General features: G+C 39.5%; 2 protein-coding genes across 5 annotated transcripts; one reads left to right on the top strand and one right to left on the bottom strand.

The window, feature by feature from the left end:
* Nucleotides 1-3,706: 3,706 nt before the first annotated feature.
* Nucleotides 3,707-20,630, top strand: LOC100559860 (apolipoprotein L3). Of its 3 annotated transcripts, none has more exons than XM_062982997.1 (6): nt 3,707-3,758; nt 9,766-9,959; nt 13,441-13,519; nt 15,325-15,406; nt 16,224-16,359; nt 18,939-20,630. In XM_062982997.1, exons 4-6 carry the CDS (start codon nt 15,376-15,378, stop codon nt 19,825-19,827), a joined length of 1,056 nt encoding a protein of 351 aa, XP_062839067.1. In that variant the 5' UTR covers nt 3,707-3,758; nt 9,766-9,959; nt 13,441-13,519; nt 15,325-15,375; the 3' UTR covers nt 19,828-20,630. The 3 variants fall into 3 exon arrangements, with proteins under 3 accessions (XP_062839067.1, XP_062839066.1, XP_008108841.1); XM_062982996.1 differs by having other exon boundaries at nt 16,221-16,359; nt 18,942-20,630; XM_008110634.3 differs by having other exon boundaries at nt 16,221-16,359.
* On the bottom strand, nt 4,171-16,425 carry mb (myoglobin). 2 transcript variants are annotated; one of them, XM_008110632.3, is made up of 4 exons: nt 16,401-16,425; nt 9,014-9,236; nt 6,861-7,036; nt 4,171-6,525 (listed from the first exon to the last, which is right to left on the bottom strand). In XM_008110632.3, the coding sequence occupies exons 1-3, from the start codon at nt 16,418-16,420 to the stop codon at nt 6,887-6,889; spliced, it is 393 nt and encodes a 130-aa protein (XP_008108839.1). In that variant the 5' UTR covers nt 16,421-16,425; the 3' UTR covers nt 4,171-6,525; nt 6,861-6,886. The 2 variants fall into 2 exon arrangements, with proteins under 2 accessions (XP_008108839.1, XP_003220980.1); XM_003220932.4 differs by lacking the exon at nt 16,401-16,425 and adding an exon at nt 11,549-11,849.
* Nucleotides 20,631-22,110: the final 1,480 nt, after the last annotated feature.

Here is a 22,110-nt window from a genome sequence, read left to right as displayed (position 1 = left end):
ATGGAAAGGTTGGGACAATATTTTTTTACTAGCAAAGACAGAATTATTACTCTATCCTATGAATGTAACATCCATGTTCTGCAAATCTTTGAATAGTTCAAAGATTCCAATGTCAAATCATTCCACAACCTCCAGGTAAAGATGGGTAACAAGCTCTTCCAAAAGGCTGTAGAGGTAAAGTAACTGTAATTGTTTCAGAACCAAACATTAAACCTTATCAAAAAGGCCAATGGATTCACCCCACATTGCGGTGAATTCATGGGCTCCCTGTGTAGTGCATGGAAAAGCCACTGCTCCATGCCCTGCATCGCCCACCTTACCTTCATCCCATGGGGGAAGCGTCATCCTCTGGCTCCCCCCCCCCCCCATTGAAGGGAAGGCAACAAAGGAAGGCTTGTGTATTGCCGTGGCAGCAGCATACACTGCCTCACCTCCCTTTTCAGCATGGAGTCCCTTTAAGTCATGTGAAGGGCTCCATGCCAAAAAGGGAGGTGAAGCAGCATACGACGGGCAAATTGGCCCATCTGATGAGGTGGTAGATCATATATACTAGGCATGCGAGATCCAGAAAAAATGGTTCTAAACTGTTCAAAAGTAGAGGGTGCTGGTGCATTGTTTCTAAAGTCATTTCCGAATTTTCGTATGTTCCTTCGTATGTTAATGGTGGACGCGCATGCACATGAAAGAAAATATTACTGTCAATGGGGAAATTTGAGGGGCTTCTCTCTCACTAATTTTCTGAGCTATCCTGATGAAACTTGCTACAATGGTAGAACACATTTACCACTGTTAGCTCACCAACTTTCAGAACATTTGACTTATCCTCAGATTGTGGTGAATTTTCAGTTTTTATTAAAAAAATTTTTTAATAATAACAAAAATCTGTTCCTTATTTGAAAGTGTTATTTCCTGTTTCATTGGGTTGTCTTTACTTTGAAAGTCATTGTTCTACTTCAGAAACTTTGTTTTTGTGGCTGAAACCTTGTTAAATTGGTGGAGAGAGAGACTCAACAAACCATAATGTGCTATTTATAGGATGATGTCCCTTGCACAAAGACAAAGTTTTGGCAGTGTAATAAAGTTTCACCATGTTTTTATGACAGAACCAATTAGGAAATGACATTTATCAACCAGGAACAGAAATCATAGCACACCATCAAACCACTCCTGACTGATGGCCATCAGCCTCTGAATAAGGAATTTTGTTCCTGGTTTGAAAGTGTTATTTCCTGTTTCATTTGGGTTTTCTGGGTCTGAGAGTGTGTGACTTGCCCAAAATCACCCAGTGGGTTTCCATGATTGAGTGGGAAATCAAGCCACAATCGGAGTCCAACTCTCAAACCACTACACTACACCATGCCATCTCTCTCTCTCTCTCTTTAAACTTCTCATGCCCTCCAAAAATTCACAGATGAAAACCAGGACAAGCAACATCCAAGTTTGGTCAAGATGGTCAATGTTATTGAGTGAGGACAAAAGGGGGCGGGGAAAGAGGACCTGGGACATCTGGGAAATGTAGTTTTAAAGCAGGCATATGGCTCCTCTGTTACTATTAGGGAAACTTCAGGGTCTGCTATGTCCCTTATTTTTAAAGCTATTGGGGCAAAACTCGCTAAAGTAGTAGGGCAAATTTATCATGCTTTACCCATCAAGTTTCATAATGTTTCACTTATCCACGGAATTTTAGGGAATTATTATTATTTTAGGGAATTTTAAAACAACTCTTTTAAAAGATTATCTCTGCCTCTCCCTCCCCCGTCAGCCTTGATTGGCTGAGAGGTACAGGTTTACCTTCTCTCATATTGACACACAACCACATAACTTTGCACAGGTTTATATATTATTATTTCCTTACCACCTCTTTGCAGATTCCATGATTGTATATTTTATAATAATTAGACTGTCTCTCAATGCCACAGATAGCTGCTCCAGCCCAATGCATTCTGGGAGATGTAGTTCAGTGCAGGTATGTGGCGTCTCCTTGCTTCCCATTAAATTACTATAAATGAGGAAAATTTCAGAGGCTTCTTTCTCCCTCATTTTTAAAGATATTGGGGTGAAACTTGCTACAGTGGTAGAACATATTTATCACTCTTTGCCTATCAAGTTTCATAATTTTTCACCCATCCACTGATCTTTTGGGAATTTTTAATTTTTTTAAACAACTTTTTTTAAGAAAGACTACAAGAATGATGCCTCCACCTCCCCTTTCATCCTCCATCAGCCCTGATTGGCTGAGAAGTATACCAACATGTTTGGCTTCACCTCTCAGCAGGGCTTGGTCACAGCTACATCCAAAAAATCCGAGACTTAAGAATCAAAGGCTCCTTTTGAATCAAATTCTTAATATTGGGAAGGCAGTGAGCAGGTGGGTCGGAACTCGCTTCAAAAGTGCTTTAGATCCGAATTAGATACAAATTTAATGAATATACAAACAAGTCGCACAAACCTAATATATACCATGGGCCCTTGGTATCAACCGAAGTTTGGTTCCAGAATCTGCTTTGGATCCCAAAATCCATGGATGCCTATGTTCCATTATATATAATGGTGTACTAAAACTGTAACTCTTGTATAAAATGGTAACATCATGCTTATGAGAATTATTTTTAATAAAGGTCTAGCTGTGGATAGTAGAATCAATGCACGCAAAATCTGTTGATATGGAGGAATGGCTATGTAACTCATTTATAGGAAAGAATGGAGATCACAACTGTTTCACATGCATTATGGGATTTAAGTTGCCTCAACACTCCATAGTGCCAATAAAATCCTTTTTTCCCCTTTCTCAGCTGCTTCTATGTCAGCCCTTCACATTTATGGGTGTGTCTTTTATAATTTGATTATTCCCAGATTTGATTAAAATGTTCTTTCTAGGAATCTCCAGGTCCACCAGGTCAATTCTATAATCAGCTTCCACCAAATGTTGACTATAGTGTCATGCTGTAGGACTTAGAGAGAACACCTCTTTAGGAATCTCTATATCCTCCAATATGACTCCACTGGAAGATGACCATTGAATAATTCTGGAGGACCTAAAGATTCCTAAAGAGGCACTCTCTTGGGTTTTTGTACTGCAGTTTCCCCCACTTTCACTGAGATCCTGTGCTCCTAACCAGCAAAAGTAGAGGGCTTACTATATTTACTTATTCAATGGCTCGAATATTCAACCTAAGGAAAGGGGAATTCAGACCCAGTTTTTGGGACAATTTGTCTAATAATCCCTTTTTAGCTGTCTTCAGATCAAGAGCGATTTCTAACAAATCTTTCAAGTACCGAAAGGGGAGTCAACTCTTTTAAACTGAGTTTTCATGTAAAAAGAAGCCACAAGTGATGATTTGTAGTAACAGTACATGCTTCTACTGCCAGATGTGGATGCATCTTTCAATGAGTTTGAAATGTGACTTTTCATATTGTGGGTCAGCTACAACTGTGTTCTATCTTTTGAGATCCAGATGCAGGAGATCGTCTAGGTGATATCTGCAGCCCCATTTTACTTGAGTATTTACACTGGTGGTTAAGCTATCCCCGAGTCTATTTCAGTAAGGAGTAAGGGCAAAGAACTGAATGAGCAGTGTCTGACCTTCAGATTATCCAGTCTCTCAACCACAGTGTTCAATACTCTTAATATAGTTGTCTATGCATGGTGGCTGTGAGTTGTTCAGACTGACAGGAACAACTGCTGTAGACGAAGTACTAGGTCATCCTCAAGTACAGCCAGCCTTTCCTGCTGGGACAAGCATGAAGCTGGACAGACAGTGAGTTATATATCTTTATTTAATGTATCCTTTCTTCTTCAACTGTCGTGAAGCTCGGGACATATAGGACAACACAGTAAGAAGACGCAAGCTGGTGCCTTTAGGATAATTTCTCTTGTCCATTTCTCTTTTGGCAGGTAAATCGCACTCAATTAGAATTAGAATGTAAGCAGAGCTTGGTACCTGTTGTTTGGCTAATGTATTATATTAAAGAAAAGAAAGTTTGGAAAAACTCCTACGTTATTTTAATTTCCCCTCCAACTTCAAATACAGTAATATTGAACTGGCTCTGAGGGATGCTTGGCACGAAGAACATTTACAATTAGGCTTGCCCTGATGGCCTGGAACATCAATCTTAATTTTCCTCAATTCCCAACAGATTCATCTCAAAATAAGACACAGAACATAGACGTTGAGGAAATAGATTTATTAAATCAAAACACACACAGCTCACCTTTGAGTGCAATACATATTAAATTGTGAAGCAGTTCTGAGAGATTAAGGAAGGGGGTACTTCTAAATTGAGTTCATTAGGAAGGTCATGATAGAAGACCTTGGAGATTAACAGCGCAATCTCATACATGTCTACTGAGGAGTCTAGATGAGTTCATTTGGAGCTAAGTGGTTTTAGGTCTGCAACCTAGTGTAATTTACTAGGGAGTCCATTGAACTCAACAGGGCTTCTGTATGAATCTTTCTAAAGACTGCTACATATATGAGTTCCTGTGTATCTTCAGAATGCCTGGTTGCAAATTTTAACTGATTGTTCAGCTTTATTACTTTATTGGGACTTTTTTAGTGATTAAAATATGCAATTAACTAGTCCAATTCTTTAAAATCTTTTTGTTTTATTTTTAACACAGCTGCTTGCCAAAATACCTGCTTTAGCTTTCAAAAAGCATGGTGTCTTATCTCTCTTATAGCATAAAATGCTACTTTTAAGAGTCTATCTTGCTATGACATACACAGCTCACAAAACGCACCGACTAACATTGCCAAATAGTCCAAAGAGTATGTGTTTTGCTCAGAATTATCGCTTTCATTTGTACACAGGCTTATGCAGTTTAATCATTAGCTAGGCAACAGAATTAGTTCTCAGTGTTGAGTAATGCTTAATTTCTAATAAGATAAGTCGGAGAGGAGCTCTTTCAACCTCAATCTCAAACCTTTCACCACCATTCTGGGGTGTGGTGCAGCATAATAGAGGAACAGAAATATAGTCGTGCTTTAATACCCAAAGCCTGAACATCTTTACACAGCACTATGACATCATATGATATGATGACATCAGAACACATCTGAATGCTAAGGCTGGCAAGGATTTGGACACCACTTGCAGAATTAAGACCTTGCAGGTAAGTCTTATATGGATCATTTCACACTATTACTGTCATGCAAGAATTATACAGATCTCTTGACTTGGATACCTGGAAGTATCTAGTTGTCTGTATCAGATCAAATTTAAATGGATCTGTTGTTTCAAATAAGAATTGTTTTTGAAAGGACCTGCAGATGGACACCAAAATATTGAGCCACCCCATTATTTTTCTAGCCACTTCTCTGTTTTTTAGCCAATAGGTTTATACTTGCCATTGGCCATTTCAACCATTTTAACTAGGAATTATCCCTAGGCTTTGCCACATGTGGATCTAGTAATGTAACCTGTTTCTTTGGCAGCTTATTCACATCCTATTGCCAGAAAAAAACTAAAATTCTATTTACTGGAGCAGGCAAGGAAAACTGAACAGGGATATTGGCAGTTACTGGGTAGGTGAGAAACCTATGTGTCCTGTTATCCAAAAGTTATTACAGTAGATAGTAGTAAAAGATATCTAGAGCAGAACCAAGCCTTTCTACCTTCCATCAGTTTACAATGTTTACTTCTTGTGTTCTATTCCAGTTTCATTATATGATATTTCTGTAGTGTACATGACATTTAGTGAATAAAGGCAGCTATCTCTATCATATGTATTTAACTGGTATTCTGTTGAGTCCAAAGATACAATGCTAAAGCTCAATTACAACCATAGTTGAAGAACACATTATATGTGATAATGAAAATATGTATTGCAGATCAATTTATATATACCCAGCAAGTTGACATCCAGCAAGTTTCTGCAGACCTGGTACCATTTAGATGTTTGGACTCTTGTCTGTCATTAACACCAGTCAATCCAGCTGATAATTGGGGATGATGGAATGAGAGTATAATGTTTTTAAAAGTACCCAATTGGGAAAACTGGAAAGGAATATGAGCAAGAATAGCTGAATTATCACATGCAGACACACATACATTCATTGAGTTTTTCTCATTTCTGTCAACTTCGGAGTCCAGTTGGTGGATAAGTACTCTGGAGAACTAATCACTGAAGTAAGACTGACAAGCAAAAAGTGTTTCAGCATGTGCTCCTAACACCTTTAAAATTGTACCCTTGCCCTACAGCTTGACATGTGAATGGGGCATTATTTTAAAGAGACACAACTATTTGTTTTTTTAAATGGTGATTATGAATGGCATGGTGAATCTGCCTGGATTTAATTCTGAACTTTAAAGGAGCTATCTAAGATGTTAAAGCAGTTTGGGGAATAGGATAGCCTCTTTATAATTTGGACTAAACTCAAAATGGATTCCTCACTTAATTGACATAGAAGCACTAATCACCATTGCCTACCACCTTCACGTGTATCTTGAGCTCTGTTCAGTGCAAATGTTTCAATGCAGTGTCATATGTTTCTGTGATGAAGTGGGAATATTGTTCTATAACATAATAATAATAATAAAACTTTATTTATAACCCGCCACCATCTCCCCAATGGGGACTCGGGGCGGCTTACATGGGGCCATGCCCAGACACGATACAATATAACAAAATAAAACAATATATCATAACACAATATAATAGTACAAAAATAATCATATACATTACAACGCAAGTCAGAGCAGACAGGGCGGGCCACATGAACATTTAATTAAAAACTCGGGAGAGAGAGGCATATAAATAAAGAGAACAGGGGTATAAGACGGAACAGTCCAAACAGTCCAAAGGATAGAATCCAAGGGGAGTAATCAAGAGGTATATAACATTTACTCCCCGAAGGCATGCTGCCACCATCTCTCTCGGAGGATCTCACTCGCCCTGGAAGCCAAGCTCCTTGTATTTTCTGTCCATGTCATTCCTGAAGAGTTCCAAGGCCTTCCTCATTGCTGCTTGGGACTCAGCCCCAAAGTCTGCAGAACGTTTCTCAGCAATGACACCAACAATTACTTCAGAAATGAACTGTATCATAGGAATTGGTTTGGGGGGAAAGAGAGAGGGGGGAGGGAGAGGGAGAGAGAAGATACTTAAAGATAGAAACTTGGAACAAGAGTGCATGTCAAACTGTCAAAGCAGGGAAGGACCAAGTGTCAGGCTGCCATGGCTGCTCAGCTAAGAGCCTGTCCCTCCTGGGAAGACAAAGCTAGTCCAAGACATTTTAGTCCCTGAGGTAAAGAACAAAATAGCTCCCTTTCTATTCCATGTACAAAAGCCGACTGGACAGACAGCTGATTTTCTTTTTGCACAAATGATGAGTCAGGTTCTTTTTAGTGCAGCAAAACTCAAGAGACTCAGAGCAAGCCATGTGGTGGCCAGCTTTAACCTCCATTGCTTTTCAGCTATGCTTCCTATCAATGCCCTAATATCATATTTGCTTATTTTCCTATATGATATAAATATAGCAGTGCTAATGGTTCTAGCCCACGTATGAGCAAACTAAGACCCGGAGGCCGGTTGTGGCCCCCAGGTGCTTATGTCAGACCATCCTCATTTTCCCTATCCTCTCGGCGTAAGGACATGGTAGCCCGCCGCATCCTTATGCAGAAAGGATGGGGGAGGAAGGCACTCAGCAGCTGAGAGCCCTCTGGAGCACTCTCAGCCACCACATGTCTCACCCTCCTCCCGGCATAAGAATGGAGTGAGCGGCCACATCCTTATGCCAAGAAGACGGCTTGAGGAAGGCGCACAATGGCAAAGAGCCCTCCAGAGCACTCTCGGCCATTGCCTGTCTCATCCTCTTCCCAGCATGATGCCGAGGGGACAACCCAAAGATTGGGGAGGAGGATTGGGGCAGTCGTCGCATGTCTCATTTTCCTCCTGGCATAAGAATGGGGTGAGTAGCCACATCCTTATGCAAGGAGAACAACTTGAGGATGTCCCAGGCCCTGCCCTGTCCCTTTTCCCACCCACTCACCCCCTCCCGGGCCCATCCTACCCAGCACGTGCCTGGCCGCCCTCCCTCCCTCCTGGCCCAGCCCTCTCTGCTGGGCCCACAATGCCACCCCAAGACAAAAAAGTTTGCCTATGCCTGTTCTAGCCAGTTTCCTCACACAGAAAGAGTGAGGGGGCGGGGATTTATACAATCCTACTTCTCAGTTGGCAATATATCTTTGAGTCTTGGGAAAACTGCTTTTGAAATTCATTTGTTCCTATAACTTGTTATCCTGTGTTTTGTTTTTGTTTTTGTTTTTTTAATTAAGTGCTATTGGGAATTCATAGCAATGTTTGAAAAGGAACTTTACTGTTTTTGCTTTTTATTATTTGTCTGTCTTGCCAGCTACTGGCTTCAACAGAAGTGGGGTGCTATCCAAGTTAGAAGCTTTTAAGCAGAGGCTGAATGGCCATTTGTTGTGAGTGCTTTGATTGTATTTTCCTGTATGGCGGAGTTAGACTGGATGGTCTCTTTCAACTCTAGATTCTAAGATTCTATGATTTCTGCTGCTCCTGAGATTAGGACACAAAACAAGGTATTCAAACTGCAGGAAAAGAGATTCCACCTCAATATTAGGAATAAATTCCTGATGATAAGAACTGTCCAATAGTAGAATATGCCACTTCGGTGTATAGTGGACTCTCATTCTCTGGAAGTTTTTAAACAGAGGTTTGATGGCCACCTGTCAGGACTTCATGCATGGCCCTCAGGGTCTCTTCCAGTTCTGGGATTCTATGATATTAAACATTCTGTAATATTAACAAAAACACATTGCAAACATGAAAGCAAATAAAAATGGAATTTGGAAAAGTTATTATTTTGGCTTACAGTTCCCTAGATGTCAGCCATCATATCTCCTGTCTGTCAGGGCAGAGGGAGTCTGCGAGTTGTATCATGCTATTTTACCATGCTATAGGCAAAATATTAATCTTTTGCTAGTGGCCCGGTCATTCAAGAACAATCAAATGTAGCCTTTAACATAACACCACTATTGTGTGTGTACTCACCTCCAGGTATTTGACTGGAATTTTATGCTTGGTGGCATGGCTCTGGGCCAGCGGTGCGAGTTCTGCCTCGTGCTGCCTTTTCTGCTTCAGGATCTTGCCCAGAGCTGTGAGGACAATTGTTCCATGCTTCTTGAGATCTTCTGAGTTCTTCATCTCATCCAGTGACTTCAGGTTTTTGAATTTGTCAAACTTCTCTTGGGTCTCAGGATGTTGCTCAAACAACCTGCCAGTTGAATGCAAGAGCCAATTTTAGGAAGGAGTGAAAGTTGAATAAACTGCATATCCTTCAAAGAACCCACACAATAACCATGGATGCTCCTCATATTTATTTATGCTTCTCAATGGTATACTTGTGGAGAAATATCAAAATTTTGATGAAGATTTTTTTAAAAAAAAATGATATGAGTGCAGCAAATTATCTGAAAGGCAATTCAGTTGAATTATAGATTGGGGGAATATAATTTTTTATATGATACTGATTACACCTATAGGACTCAATCCAAGAGAGATTAAGGCATGTTTAAGCTTCCCGCAATGTTGATTGTGCTTGCCTCCATATTGGATTGCAATTATGCATGTTATAAATTTTGTCATGCTAATTGTTTTTCCTTTTGTTTCTCCTCTGTATTCTGTCTCTTTTCTTCCACACATTTAGCTTTTCCTGTAACCAAAGGAACTCAGCAACTTTCTGCAGTGAAATGTAAGGCTAAGGGAAGGCTAGCTGAACTATCTTTATATTTCTCTTATTTCAGTTAATAATATCTGAAACAGATATCAGATGTCATGGAGATCTTAAGAATCAGCAGCTGGTGAAAGGACAGGAAGAAGAATTAAGGACAAATGGACACAAGGGAGAGGAAATAGTGATGTGCTTACAATCAAGAATCTGTATGGGAACGGATGTCATTGACATTATTCCTCCGTGCTCTTAGAAGAAATAAATGAGGTGAGCTACTAGTGAATAGGAAGAATTAAGCTCCATATTTATAAATATACATATTATTTATTTATTTACTATTTACTTATTATATTTATACCCCATCCTTCTCACACCAAAGGGGTCCAAAGGGGACTCAGAGTGGCTATAAGTATAATATATTAATATTATACTTAGATATACAAATATTTAAATATCATGTATAGCCATTGTGAAACAAATTTTAAGCTGTGTGTTGCCGCTTTTGTTCCATGCAAGCTGTAAGTGAAGTTATCATAATTAATCCAGGCAACAACAGAAACATTTCCTAGAACTCAATAGGTCAAAGTCATGGGCTTCAAAAGCCTGGATGGAAAGCCAAATTTTACTTTAATGTCAAAATGAGACCAGTGTTGAACCTTGGCACCAATGAGGGCTCCAAGGAATAACAGCTACTGGGATTCATAGTAGTGTTGAATCCCATCTACGTTTTACTCTGAACTTCAAAGGAACCATTCAGGGTGCTCATTGTTGTGTGCCTTGAAATAATTTCTGACCTACATATTGGTATTTACACACTGGTATTTACAACCACACATGAAGGAAATAGCATTCAGATATCTTTGTTGAATCTATATCAATGCCTGTTTTAGTATGTCTTACTCCAAGAACCTGAGAAGATTAAGTTTCTGGAGACAATGCAGATCTTTGCACTAGCTTCGTGTAACATATAGAGAATGGATTGCTATAACTGTACTCCTTTCTTTTATTCATTGTTGGTTATTCATTGAGTCCAGGCAATTATGAGAGCAGTCAAATTGCTTTGTTAAAAATAGATGATTTGATACATTCTTTTACCTCAATAACTTATCCAATAAAAATGGTAAAGCAAACGGAGGCAGATCAAGAATTAGCATTCTCAGGTTCACATGCCAGGCTATCTTTTCCTCTTTACTGATCAGCCCGTATAATTTTCTTTGTTTTTTTAAAGAACATATGACAAATATAAATATAAACAAATATGTACAAAATAAATAGCAAATCAAAAGACACCTATATACTTTTAAAGAAGAAAAAATAAAACTGCTCTGTCAATCCCTAGTAAAGGCAACAATGATAAAATATTCTATTTAAAAATAACTAACACCACACACAAACACCTCAACCAACTTTTACACACACAAAAACCCATAAAATACTATCCTCCAACCCCAAAATTTAAATCTATACATGTATTAAACTTTTCTTTAATATCAAACAAAATTCTGTCCATACATATGACTCTTCAAATTCCATGAGTGTAATATTTCTTTTATTTTTGCTTATATATGCTAAAAATCGCTCCTAGTTCTTCAGAAATTTATTCAGCAACTTTTCTTTAATCAAAGTATATATTTTAGCCATTTTGGCCATTTCAAACATCCTAAAATGCATTCCTCTTTCATGAGGTGAACCATAGATTTCCATTTTTGAGCATATAGCATTCTTGCAACTAATATCATATAAGAACCATATAATTTTCAACTCTTAACAACATGCCTAGCAGATTCTTAAAATATGACTATGCCAAGCTTTCAGAAATGCTGCTTCTCAGCTTTCTGTCACCAGCTTCTGCTTACCTGAGGATGACCACCTGCCCATAAGCAGGGATTTCTGGTTCTACTTTCCCCCAAATATCTATGACCTTTTGCCATTCCTGATCACTGAGCTCCATGATGTTAAAAAAATACTGGAAACAGCCTTTTGCTGAAGATATGCAAACAGCTTCTGTATACGTTCTTGAATGATATACAGTTAGAGAGATCTGTGGTTTTAATAAGCTGACTTAGAGAATGACACCTGTCACTTGACAACTCAAGTCTAGGTCATTCTGGTCAAATACAGTCAGGATATCTCTTTCTTTCTTTCTACTCTCTCCCACCCACTGTTTTGGGTCAGGTGCTATTGTGGCAGCCCCAAGTGAAATAATTGCTGCATTTGGTATTGGCCAGGCATAGAGCCCACGTCTAACAAAAAAGGGCAGTGGTCTGTATTTTGCCACTTGAGATTAAAAATAAAAACCCTTATCTCTGGCATGAAATGTGATTTGGCCCACAAGACTATCCTTGAAAATGCCTGATGAATATGTTCATTATCAGATACCTCTTTGACCTTGTACACACAGTGAGGGCCAGCCCAAGGCATTTCTTTCTTTCTGAAACAAGAGAAGCAAATGGCGCTCATTCCAGCCAAGGCAAATAGTGCCCAAAAACAACCAGTTTATTTTGTTACATCCCACAAGTGTCTCAATTCCACCATTTCCCTCTCTGGTAGGTAAATGCAGTTTTTTAAAGTTTAAAATAAAATAAGAAAATGTCTTTACGTCCAAAGCAAGCATTACTCATTGTGCATGATGCTAGATGTACTTTTTAGACTACTGCTCCCAGAATCCCCAGGTCAGCATGGAGGATTCTGGAAACTATGGCCTGAGCTCAGAACATGCATTTATCCAAGAGGTAGGTAACAGCATGAAAATGCCTTCATTTTCCTACCTATTCCTTGTGATGATCAGGCTTCCTGATATATACTTCATTTAGGCATTTTTTACATAGTGCATAAGCCTTAACAAACACAATGACATACATTTGTGTTATTCCAAATATAGGATCTTTTAGTGACACATACAAAAAATCCAAAAAGGCAAAAAGGCAGTTGTAAAGTAGTATTGAAGTATTTTGCTCCAGATGTACGGGTCTACTTTTATTACTTGTCCAGCTTATCACTTATTAGATAGATGCTAAAGCCCTGAATGCTCAATGTTGCCTGTTGCTGGTTAGCACAGGCCAGCCTTGCCTTTGTTGTGCATGATGTACTGTCATCTTGTGGCTCTAAATGAGAAGTGCAGCAAAAATAATTTATGACATTGTTGAGTTTGTTGTTTGTTGTTTTGTTTTTTTTAAAAAAAGAGAAGTTTCAGCTCCTGCTTTGTGATTGGATGAAAGAAAGGAGATGGCACTCATAGAAGGCAAGGGAGACAAGCAATACCCTGACAGCTTTCTCCAACTTCCTGCCCTCCAGTTGTATCTGGGGAATAAGGGAGTAGTAGTCCAATACAAATGAAAGATTCCAAACTGGAGAAGGTTGTGGAGCATCCAACACTATCGGATACAAGGATCAAAACTGCCAGTAATTGGCGTGATTTATAGAACATCAGAGAGGAAAGGTAGCAGGTGGAATAATTAACTATACTGCATTCCATGATGATCAGGCCTCCTGATATATACTTCATTTATCCAGTTGCTGTCAGCTATAACATCATTAGTAAAGGTAAAGGTTTTCCCTTGACATTAAGTCTAGTTGTGTCCAACTCTGGGGATTGGTGCTCATCTCCTTTTCTAAGCCAAAGAGCCAGCATTGTCTACGGACACCTCCAAGATCATGTGGCCGGCATGACTGCATGGAGTGCTATTACCTTCCCGCCAGAGCGGTGCCTATTGATCTATTCACATTTGCATGTTTTTTTAACTGCTAGGTTGGCCAAAGCTGGGGCTAACAGCGAGAGCTCACCCTGCTCCCTGGATTCGAACCACTTCAGTCAACAAATTGAGCAGGTCAGTGGTTTAATCTGTTGTGCATCTGGGGGCATAACATTCCTTATTACCTTGGGTACATGCTGCAGAAAGTGGTGATATAAGAATTAAGATCTCCAGGCTTCTTAAGAGGATGGGTATTAGTTTAGCCACAAAAATCTTAAAGTTATTTTCTACAGAATCATAGAGTTAGAAGAAACCACAAGTGCCATCCAGTCTGCTATGCAGGGATATACAATCCAAGAACTTCTGATGGATGACCTTCCAGAATCTGTTTCAAAACCTCAAGAGAAAGAGGTTTTCCCACACTCTGAAGCAACATATTCTACTGTTGAACAGCTCTTACTATCAATGCATTTTTCCTAATTTTTAAATGGAATCACATTTCCTGTAGTTTAAATCCATTGATCTTAGTCGCTGGAACACAAGCAAAATTTCCCCCTCCTCAATATGGCATCCTTTCAAATATCGAAACATGGCTATTATGTCCTCTCTAAATTATCTTCACAAAGCTAAACATACTCTGCTTCCTAAGCTGCTCCTCACAGGGCTTGGCTTCCAGACATACCATTTTGGTCTCTGTTCTCTGAACATGTTCTAGCTTGTCAATATCCTTCCTAAATTTTACTTCTCAGAATTGCACACAGTATTCCAGGTGAGTCCTAATCATAGCAAAACAGAGTGGCACTATTACTTCCCTCAGTCTAGACAAAATAATCCTGTTGATGCAACAAAGAACTGCATCAATCTTTTTAGCTGCCATATCACACTGTTGATTCATGTTCAGCTTGTGATCAACTAAGACTCCTGGATCCCTTTCACATGTACTGTTGTCAAGCCACATGTCACCCATCCTACATATCCGTTCATTTCATTTTTTTCTGCTTGAGTGTAGTGCCTTATATTTCTCCTCCACTGAAATTCTTCCTTTTTAAAATGGTTTTGGCTCAACTTTCTAACTGGTCATGATCATTTTGAATTCTGATCCTGTCTTCTGGAATAACGGCTATTCCTCCTAATTTGGTAAATCATCCTCTGTTCAAAATGGAGATCATTAACTTGCAAGGTCTTTTTTTAAGGATATATATCATATGGCCTTATATCATAGGGCCATAACATACATTTTAAAAATTGTTTGGAAGGAACAATCAGACAATATAACTTTTTTTTTTCTTTTTTGCAAAGTTGTCCTATGTCACCCAACAAAATTAATTTGAGAGATAAGTGGGGAAAAAGGCAGATTTTCTTTCCATTCAGCACTTCATGAACATAAAACTGTTTTGTAAATAAGACCAGAAAAGTTAGTTGCTTGGTGTGGGAACCTCACTTTTTTAGCACATGTAGGTTTACTAAAATGAGCAGAGTTTGTCATTTCTCTTACATCAGCCTGGATAGAGTTTGAGATTTTCTATGGGTACCAATTGTTGCTGCTGCTGTTGTGTGCCTTCAGGTCATTTCTCGCTTATGCAATACTACTAAAGCAAGTCTATCAGTGAGTTTTCTTGACAGGATTTGTGCCTCTGAGGCTTAGAACGTGTGACTTGTCTAAGGGCATGCAATGGGTTTCATATTCGAGTAGGGATTTGAACCCTGGGCCCCTAGAGTTCTAATACAGTATAGCACTGAAACTATTGTGCCAAGTTAGCTGTCAGATACCAGCTTAGTACTTAAGTCACCAGTTGTAAATAAAGACTCTTGTACTAATCCAGTTTGCTTTTGTTTATGGAATGAATTGAAAATATTATTGTGTTCCTTTCCTCAGAAATTATAACGTACAACCCCATTCCTGTCTTTCACCCTTTTTCCCATTCTTGTTTCCTTTTCAGACTTGGAATTAGCTTGTGTTGAGAAGAGAGAGCCAGTAGATATCTGATAGAATGACTTCTAAAGAATACCAAATCTATGAAGGTGGGTCTCCTTGGGGATGAGGCTATAGCTTGGTGGTGAGACATCACTTTTACATGCCAAAGAGTCCAAGAGAAAATCAAATATGTACAGCTTAGTGGTCTCACATTGCCTCTTTCCATTTGTGCTGTGTTTGGAGAATTCAAAGGCCGGCTTGTCCTGATTCTAAGAGGATTGGTCTGCTGCAATTTGGATTCAGCCCGAACCACTTTGAATCTGCCCAATTTGGTTAGGAATTTGGGATTTGTTTGAAGCAGTTTCACAGCAGTAATTTACAACCTACATTATTGAAAGAGCTTTGGATAGCTTTAGAGGTCATGCTCACAGGAACACTATGCGAGCTACGCTAAATTGGTGACTGGCTCAAGACAACCCTGTAAATTTCATGGAATTCATTATTCTATTATTATTATTATTATTATTATTATTATTATTATTATTATTATTGACAAAATTACGATCTGCCATCTGCAAAAGGCCACCCTACTGGGATCTGCGCGCATCATCCGAAAATACATCACACAGTTCTAGAGACTTGGGAAGTGTTCGACTTGTGATTTTGTGATACGAAATCCAGCATATCTATCTTGTTTGCTGTGTCATACAATGTTGTTGTGTCAATAATAATAATAATTCTTTATTTATAGACTGCCCTATCTCCGGGGGCTCAGGGTGGCTTCCAAACAAGAAAAAAGGCAAACATTCAATGCCTTGATAAAAAAAACAACCACATAAACCCAACAGTACAAAAAAACTTCATTATTAATTGATGATTACTATTTAAGGGTTTTTTTGTTTTTCTTCTAAATTGATTTAGAAGACTTGAGGTATGATGACACCTCAGAAAATTCAGAGGAACTGCTGGATGAAATCAATGCTGAACAGTGGAGAAGTCTTATGGACAAAGATGGAGATTATTACATGGAAATGACAGAGAATGAGAGTGATCTTGAGAGGTAACCAAGACCCATATCTGTTCAGAGATTATCCACTTTACCTTCTTTGATAGCTGGTCATAATCGCCAAGCATTGAGAAGTCTTAACAACACAAGGAGATAATCACATGGCTACAGTCAGCCACATGTAGCACACGATCAAAACAATAAAGATGTACAGTTGGTCAACGGCTACACTGGAAAGATGGGTGAAATGGGAACTAAGACTTCACCATCTCCCATTTCACATAGCCTGGTGCTGCCAGAGGTTTGGAAAGTTTAGGGTTGCCAGTGTGACAGTTAGTGGTGTCCAACTACATTAATTCTGTAGTGTAGCTGCACTGTCAGAGGGGATTTAGACAGTTTTGTCTTCTGAAACATAGACTACACAACCTGATATTCACTGGCAACTTTCCATTAGCTTCTGAGATCAGGTGGGATCTGGTGCCTTTTGAGTAATAGGGAATTTCAGCTGCTGGTTTCATGACAACCAACACCTGCTAAAATTCCTTTTTCTTCATAACAATTAAAGATACAGGAGCCAGCTTTAGTCACTCTGGAAAGTCTGTATTACTTTGGGGATTTATAATGTCCAGAATCTGATGCATCACACCCTGACTCTGTAGTCATCTGGTATTAGTGTACACATGAATATTTCTGTGTGCCTGAAATACTTTGTCTTTGTTGTGCAAACCTGGCCTACTTTTTTCATTCATTTAATCCCTCCCTTCTCCTACTTCCGTTTGGTTCAAAGACCTCAAAAGAGAAGGCAACAAAAACTCCCTAACTGGGCTTTGGAGGAGGGTGTCCTTTAATTCTTTGTGGTCCCCCAGGCCTGGTAAGCTCCTTTCAAGTTCAAGTGTTTCCCTTTTGTGACTTCCTCCTTATCAGTATCTTGAACCACTTCCCCCGCCCCTGCCTTCCACTCTTAAGAGAGGATTATAGGATTAATTCCAGATCAATTAATTTCTTATGAACCAAGTGTTTACACAAATATATGCAAAGCAATAAGAAAAAAGATAATCAGAAGTAAAGTGTTGCTGCTCATTAAAAAATCCTCAAAAATATTCTGATGTCACATCAATCAATTCAGGAGCAAGAACAGAAATATGAAAATACCCATCTGAAAGAGAGTCTGCAGAATTTATGGGAGTTTTTCATTAATGTCACCTGTGTGGTTTTGACATTCTGTAAAAAGGTTTGTGGTGGTTTAGTGATGATAAGGACTTTACCAGCAAATACCTCCTTGAAGTATCCCAAAATGCCCATTGCTTGATCTTGAAAGTTTCTTGGGACATTCAGTCTCTCCTATGCCTTTTTGTAGATGTTTTCATGCCTTCACAATCACTTCAATGGCAAAATAAACAAGGACTGGGAGGTCTGAATTTAGCCATTTTTGTAGCAAGGAAAAGTTGAGCCATGTAGTAGTCAGGCATGTTGGAAAATAAAGTCAGCCCTCCACATTTGCTAAAGTTAAGGGATATAGGCCACTCATGAAAGAGAGTAACAGTGGATTTAAAAATATTATTCTTAAAATTGTGTTTCTTATTCAGTGGTATTTTATAGATCTTAATACACATAATTAAAACTTGAGAAAACACCTTTCTAGACATTTCTAAGTCCTTCATCAGGAATATAGGAGCCCCCGATGGTGCAGTGGCTTAAACCCTTGTGCCAGCAGGACTGATGACTTGATGGCTGGGTTGCTGACCTGAAGGTTGCCGGTTTGAATCCAATCCAGAGAGAGCGCAGTTGAGCTCCCTCTATCAGCTCCAGATCCATACGGGAACAAGGATGGGAAATCAAAACATCTGGGCATCCCCTGGGCAACGTCCTTGCAGATGGCCAATTCTCTCACACCAGAAATGACTTGCAGTTTCTCAAGTCGATCCTGACACCAAAAAAAAATATGTATGGTCAACTTCCTCTGGAACCTCAGCATAGAATCACACTGTAAGGCCTAGAGATTCCTAGAAAGAACATTTAAATTCAATTGAATTTCAAATGAGTGAATAATCAAATCTGCAAAAGTCAAAACCACAAATGTAGGCTGTACTGTTTATTGATGCACTGCCTCTAAAGGACATATGACAAAAGAATATATTTTTAAAAATATTTCTGATATATGGAATCACACTACACCCAACATAGGAGAAGGACTTTTCATTATGTTCCCACAAAGATAATCTTCATTTTAGTGAACTGGAATAAGTTAATAGCAGTATTTTCTGCACAATATATTGCAGAGCTAGTTTTCTTCTGGGAGGACCCATCTTCAAATCCCCACTCAACTCCCAAGTTTACTGGTTGATGTTGAGCCAATTATTCTCTCAGCTAATCTACCCGAGGGTTAGTTTGATAGTATCAAGAAAGAAGAAGAATGTGTATGTTTTTCTTGGATTTCTTGGAGAAAGAGAAAGAGCTTTTAGAGTAACAATGATATTTTTAATTGGGATACAATGGGAATATTTGTCTGACTTCTTCATTGCTATTTTTAAAAAACCAAGCATCTAATTGCTTTTAGACAGTTTAGACAGGCATGGGCAAACCTTGGCCCTCCAGGTGTTTTGGACTTCAAAAAAGTATTACTTTTTTGACAGAAGAGAAGAAAGTGGGATTTGGGATGAAATGGACAGCAACTATTTGGCCTGCTTCCTGAAAGAATTTCCTGTCCAGAAACAAGAGATTGAGAAGTCCATCCAATGCCTTCGGGAAATGGCAGACGGCATTGACAAGACCCACAAGGACTGCACCATCGCCAGCATTGCTGCCAACTCTACAAGTGCCTCTTCTGGCATTTTGAGCATCTTGGGACTGACCTTGGCTCCCATCACAGCTGGCGGGAGCTTAATCCTGACCGCCACTGGGATTGGCTTAGGGGCCCTGGCAACAGTTACTGGCCTGTCCACTACTGCTTATGAAAGTGTTAATAATTCAAAGGAAAGAAAAAGAGCAGAAGAACTAATGGCCAAATGCCACAAAACCCTACAAAATGTCATGCATCCCCATGGAACTGATTTCAGCTCTGAGTGCCTACTGAATAACGGAGCTGTTGGGGAAAACATCAAGCATCTTGTTTCCAATGTTGCCAGTCAAGTTCCCAAAATGTACAGGGCTGCAAAGGAAATCCGAACAAACGTCAAGGCCCTGAAGATTGCTCGAGCCAATCCTGCCTTGAAGGCTTTGGCCAAGCGTGCAGCAGCTGCAGGAAGCACCTCCAAGCGGACCATCAGGGGGCTCAAACATGTGCAAAAGACATTTGCAGGAACCTCTCTTGCAATGAGCAAAGGGGCCAGAATGCTGGGAACTGCCTCGGCCGGGGTGTTCCTCCTATTTGATGCCTACAGCATTGCCCAAGATGCCAAGCATCTAACGGAAGGAGCCAAGGCAGAAACAGCATCAGAGATCAGAGAAAAGGCTAAAGAACTAGAAGAGGATTTGTATAATCTCAACACATTCTATGAGGAACTGAAAAGAATAGTTGAGTAAGAGGCCAATGTGCCAAATAACCTTCTTCTAGGATGTGTTCCCTTTTGTTCCTCATCTATTTTGTTTTTGTTGTGGTCCTTCAGGTTGTTTGCAACTTATGGTGAACCTAGTGTGAAACTACTACAGGGTGTTCTGAGGCTAAAAGTGACTCCCTGGTCAATCTGGAAATTGAACTCTGGTATCCAGAGTTGTTGTCTAACATTCAACAACTATATGATACTGGTTCTTTCATCACCCATACATATCCTTATATATCTCATTTCTACATATCCCCCAGTATGCCCAACATATCTGTCCTGATTAATCCTTTGCCATCTCACTTTATCAGCTGCTTTTAAACAATCCTGATCTCTGTCCTCTCCCACATTGCCCCTTTATCACTAGCTTATGTCCACTACTGCAAACTGAGTTCAAAGTGCATAAATAGTTTGCATTTAATAACTCAGTGAAGACAGCGTTGGGGGGGGGGGGGGGAGAGAAACCTTGCTTTTGCAATAGACTCCCAAAAAAAGCAAACTGCTTTCCAATTATTTTTTTACAATTTTTCCAATGTCACCAGAAATATTTCTGTTGGGTATTGTGGATGAAGAACTGGATGGTCAATATGGATAATTTCTTGGATTCATGACAAGAAGCAGAACATTGCTCAAGGGCATTAACTGAAGCACCTTTTATGCAAGAATGGATTGAATCAATGGATATGCTTAGGCCTTGCCGTGTTTCTTTGCTCATGTTTTGTCTTATTGTTTTGATATATGTTGTTGCTATGTATACCACACTGACTAATGTAGAAGTGTTATGCATGCTGTAGTGTACTACTGTATGTGTATGTATGTGTGTGTGTGTGTGTGTGTGTGTGTGTGTGTATGTGTATATATATATATGTATGTATGTATATATATATATATATATATATATATATATATATATATATATATATATATATGCATAGTTAAGATACAATGGTTTGACTGACTGGTAGTTTTGTTTTGAGAAGGAAAAACCCACCTAAGATCTTTCTCAGGTGAAAGGTAGAGACATGGGAATGAGATAATGTTTTAATTATTTGACCAAAGGGGAAAAAAGACTGCAAAAACTTAACATATATTACATTTTGACAAATGGTAAAATAGGCAGTCTCAATGAGATGGGATTTGGAGACGCTGTTTTATAGTGGCCTGTTGTAGTAGAGCCAGTAAGTAATGTTGCAAGCAGTAGTACCAAAAGGGGGGAAAGGGCTACTCGTGAGCAGGTGTCAGATGAAGAACAGCAAAGGAAAAGGATCCGGGATATACTTATGGCACCTACTGATGAAGACACATTCAAAGGGTTTTCAAGTGGTGGGGAGTCAATGAGCGAGGAAGGAGATGTGGTGGATGGGAATAGAGGCACAAAGCGGGTTACTCAGGAGCAGGAATCAGATGAAGAACGGGAGAGGAAGAAGATCTGGGATATACTTACTGCTCCCACAGATGATGAGTCGTTTATGGGTTTCTCTGGGAATGATGGGTCTGGGAGTGATGAAGATGGGGAGAACACAATGGATTAAACTAAGGTACAAGAGATAAGGGATATATGTGCAGAGCCAACCTCTAGTGACACGTTTGTGGGGTTTTCAGGACATGAGGATTGGCAAAGGGGAGATACATCGGAATCATGGGGAAGCCTAAGTCTTGACAAGAGATGGAGGAACTGGAGGGATGGAAACAGGGTTTCACGTGTGAAGACAAGGACAGCTGTAAGAAATTATGATGGGGTGGAAGCCAGCTCATCATCGGATAATGATGTGTAAGTTAAAAGTAGGCTCTGAAATGGGGAATCTTTGCAGAAGGCAAAGTGTTGGTTACATATTGTGTGTATTTGTCGCTGCCTGTTGGGTTTTGGGTCCAGGTTCTGCAGCTTGGAGTTCGTGTTACCTGTGGATCTTCGACTTGGACTGACTTCTTGTGAGTGTGGCTTTCTCCCTCCCTGGATTGTGGACTGACTTGACGATGACTGTGTTTGACAGCATTGTAAACGACTATCCTTTGGCTTTCTTTGGTGACAACTCTTGGACTACGGCTGGCTTTGGCAACTCCTCCTTGCAGTTAACTCTTTGGGGGCAGCACTGTCTGTTGGAACTCTTGTGTACAGCGCTGCTTGTTTGCTGGTTATTTTGACTGCTTTTTAATCCGGTTTTTCCTTCTGTTTAACCCGGATTATTTTCCGTTTGCCTTTTGGAGCCAAGTTTTGGTAAATTCTTTGAGTTTTGGCCAGAGACACTGAAGTTAAGTGTCTCTGAGC

Source organism: Anolis carolinensis, chromosome 5, assembly GCF_035594765.1.
Source record: "Anolis carolinensis isolate JA03-04 chromosome 5, rAnoCar3.1.pri, whole genome shotgun sequence".
NCBI lineage: Eukaryota > Metazoa > Chordata > Lepidosauria > Squamata > Dactyloidae > Anolis > Anolis carolinensis.
This window is presented reverse-complemented; position numbering and strand designations above follow the sequence as displayed.

Excerpts from the sequence above, each read along its gene's own strand:
- LOC100559860 (XM_008110634.3), top strand. The coding sequence starts at position 15,376 with ATGACTTCTAAAGAATACCAAATCTATGAAG. Across the intron at positions 15,407-16,220 it reads AGAATACCAAATCTATGAAG|AAGACTTGAGGTATGATGAC; the intron begins GTGGGTCTCCTT and ends AAATTGATTTAG. Across the intron at positions 16,360-18,938 it reads AATGAGAGTGATCTTGAGAG|AAGAGAAGAAAGTGGGATTT; the intron begins GTAACCAAGACC and ends CTTTTTTGACAG.
- mb (XM_003220932.4), bottom strand. The coding sequence starts at position 11,643 with ATGGAGCTCAGTGATCAGGAATGGCAAAAGGTCATAGATATTTGGGGG. Across the intron at positions 9,237-11,548 it reads GGGCAGGTGGTCATCCTCAG|GTTGTTTGAGCAACATCCTG; the intron begins GTAAGCAGAAGC and ends TTCAACTGGCAG. Across the intron at positions 7,037-9,013 it reads TTCCAGTCAAATACCTGGAG|TTCATTTCTGAAGTAATTGT; the intron begins GTGAGTACACAC and ends CCTATGATACAG.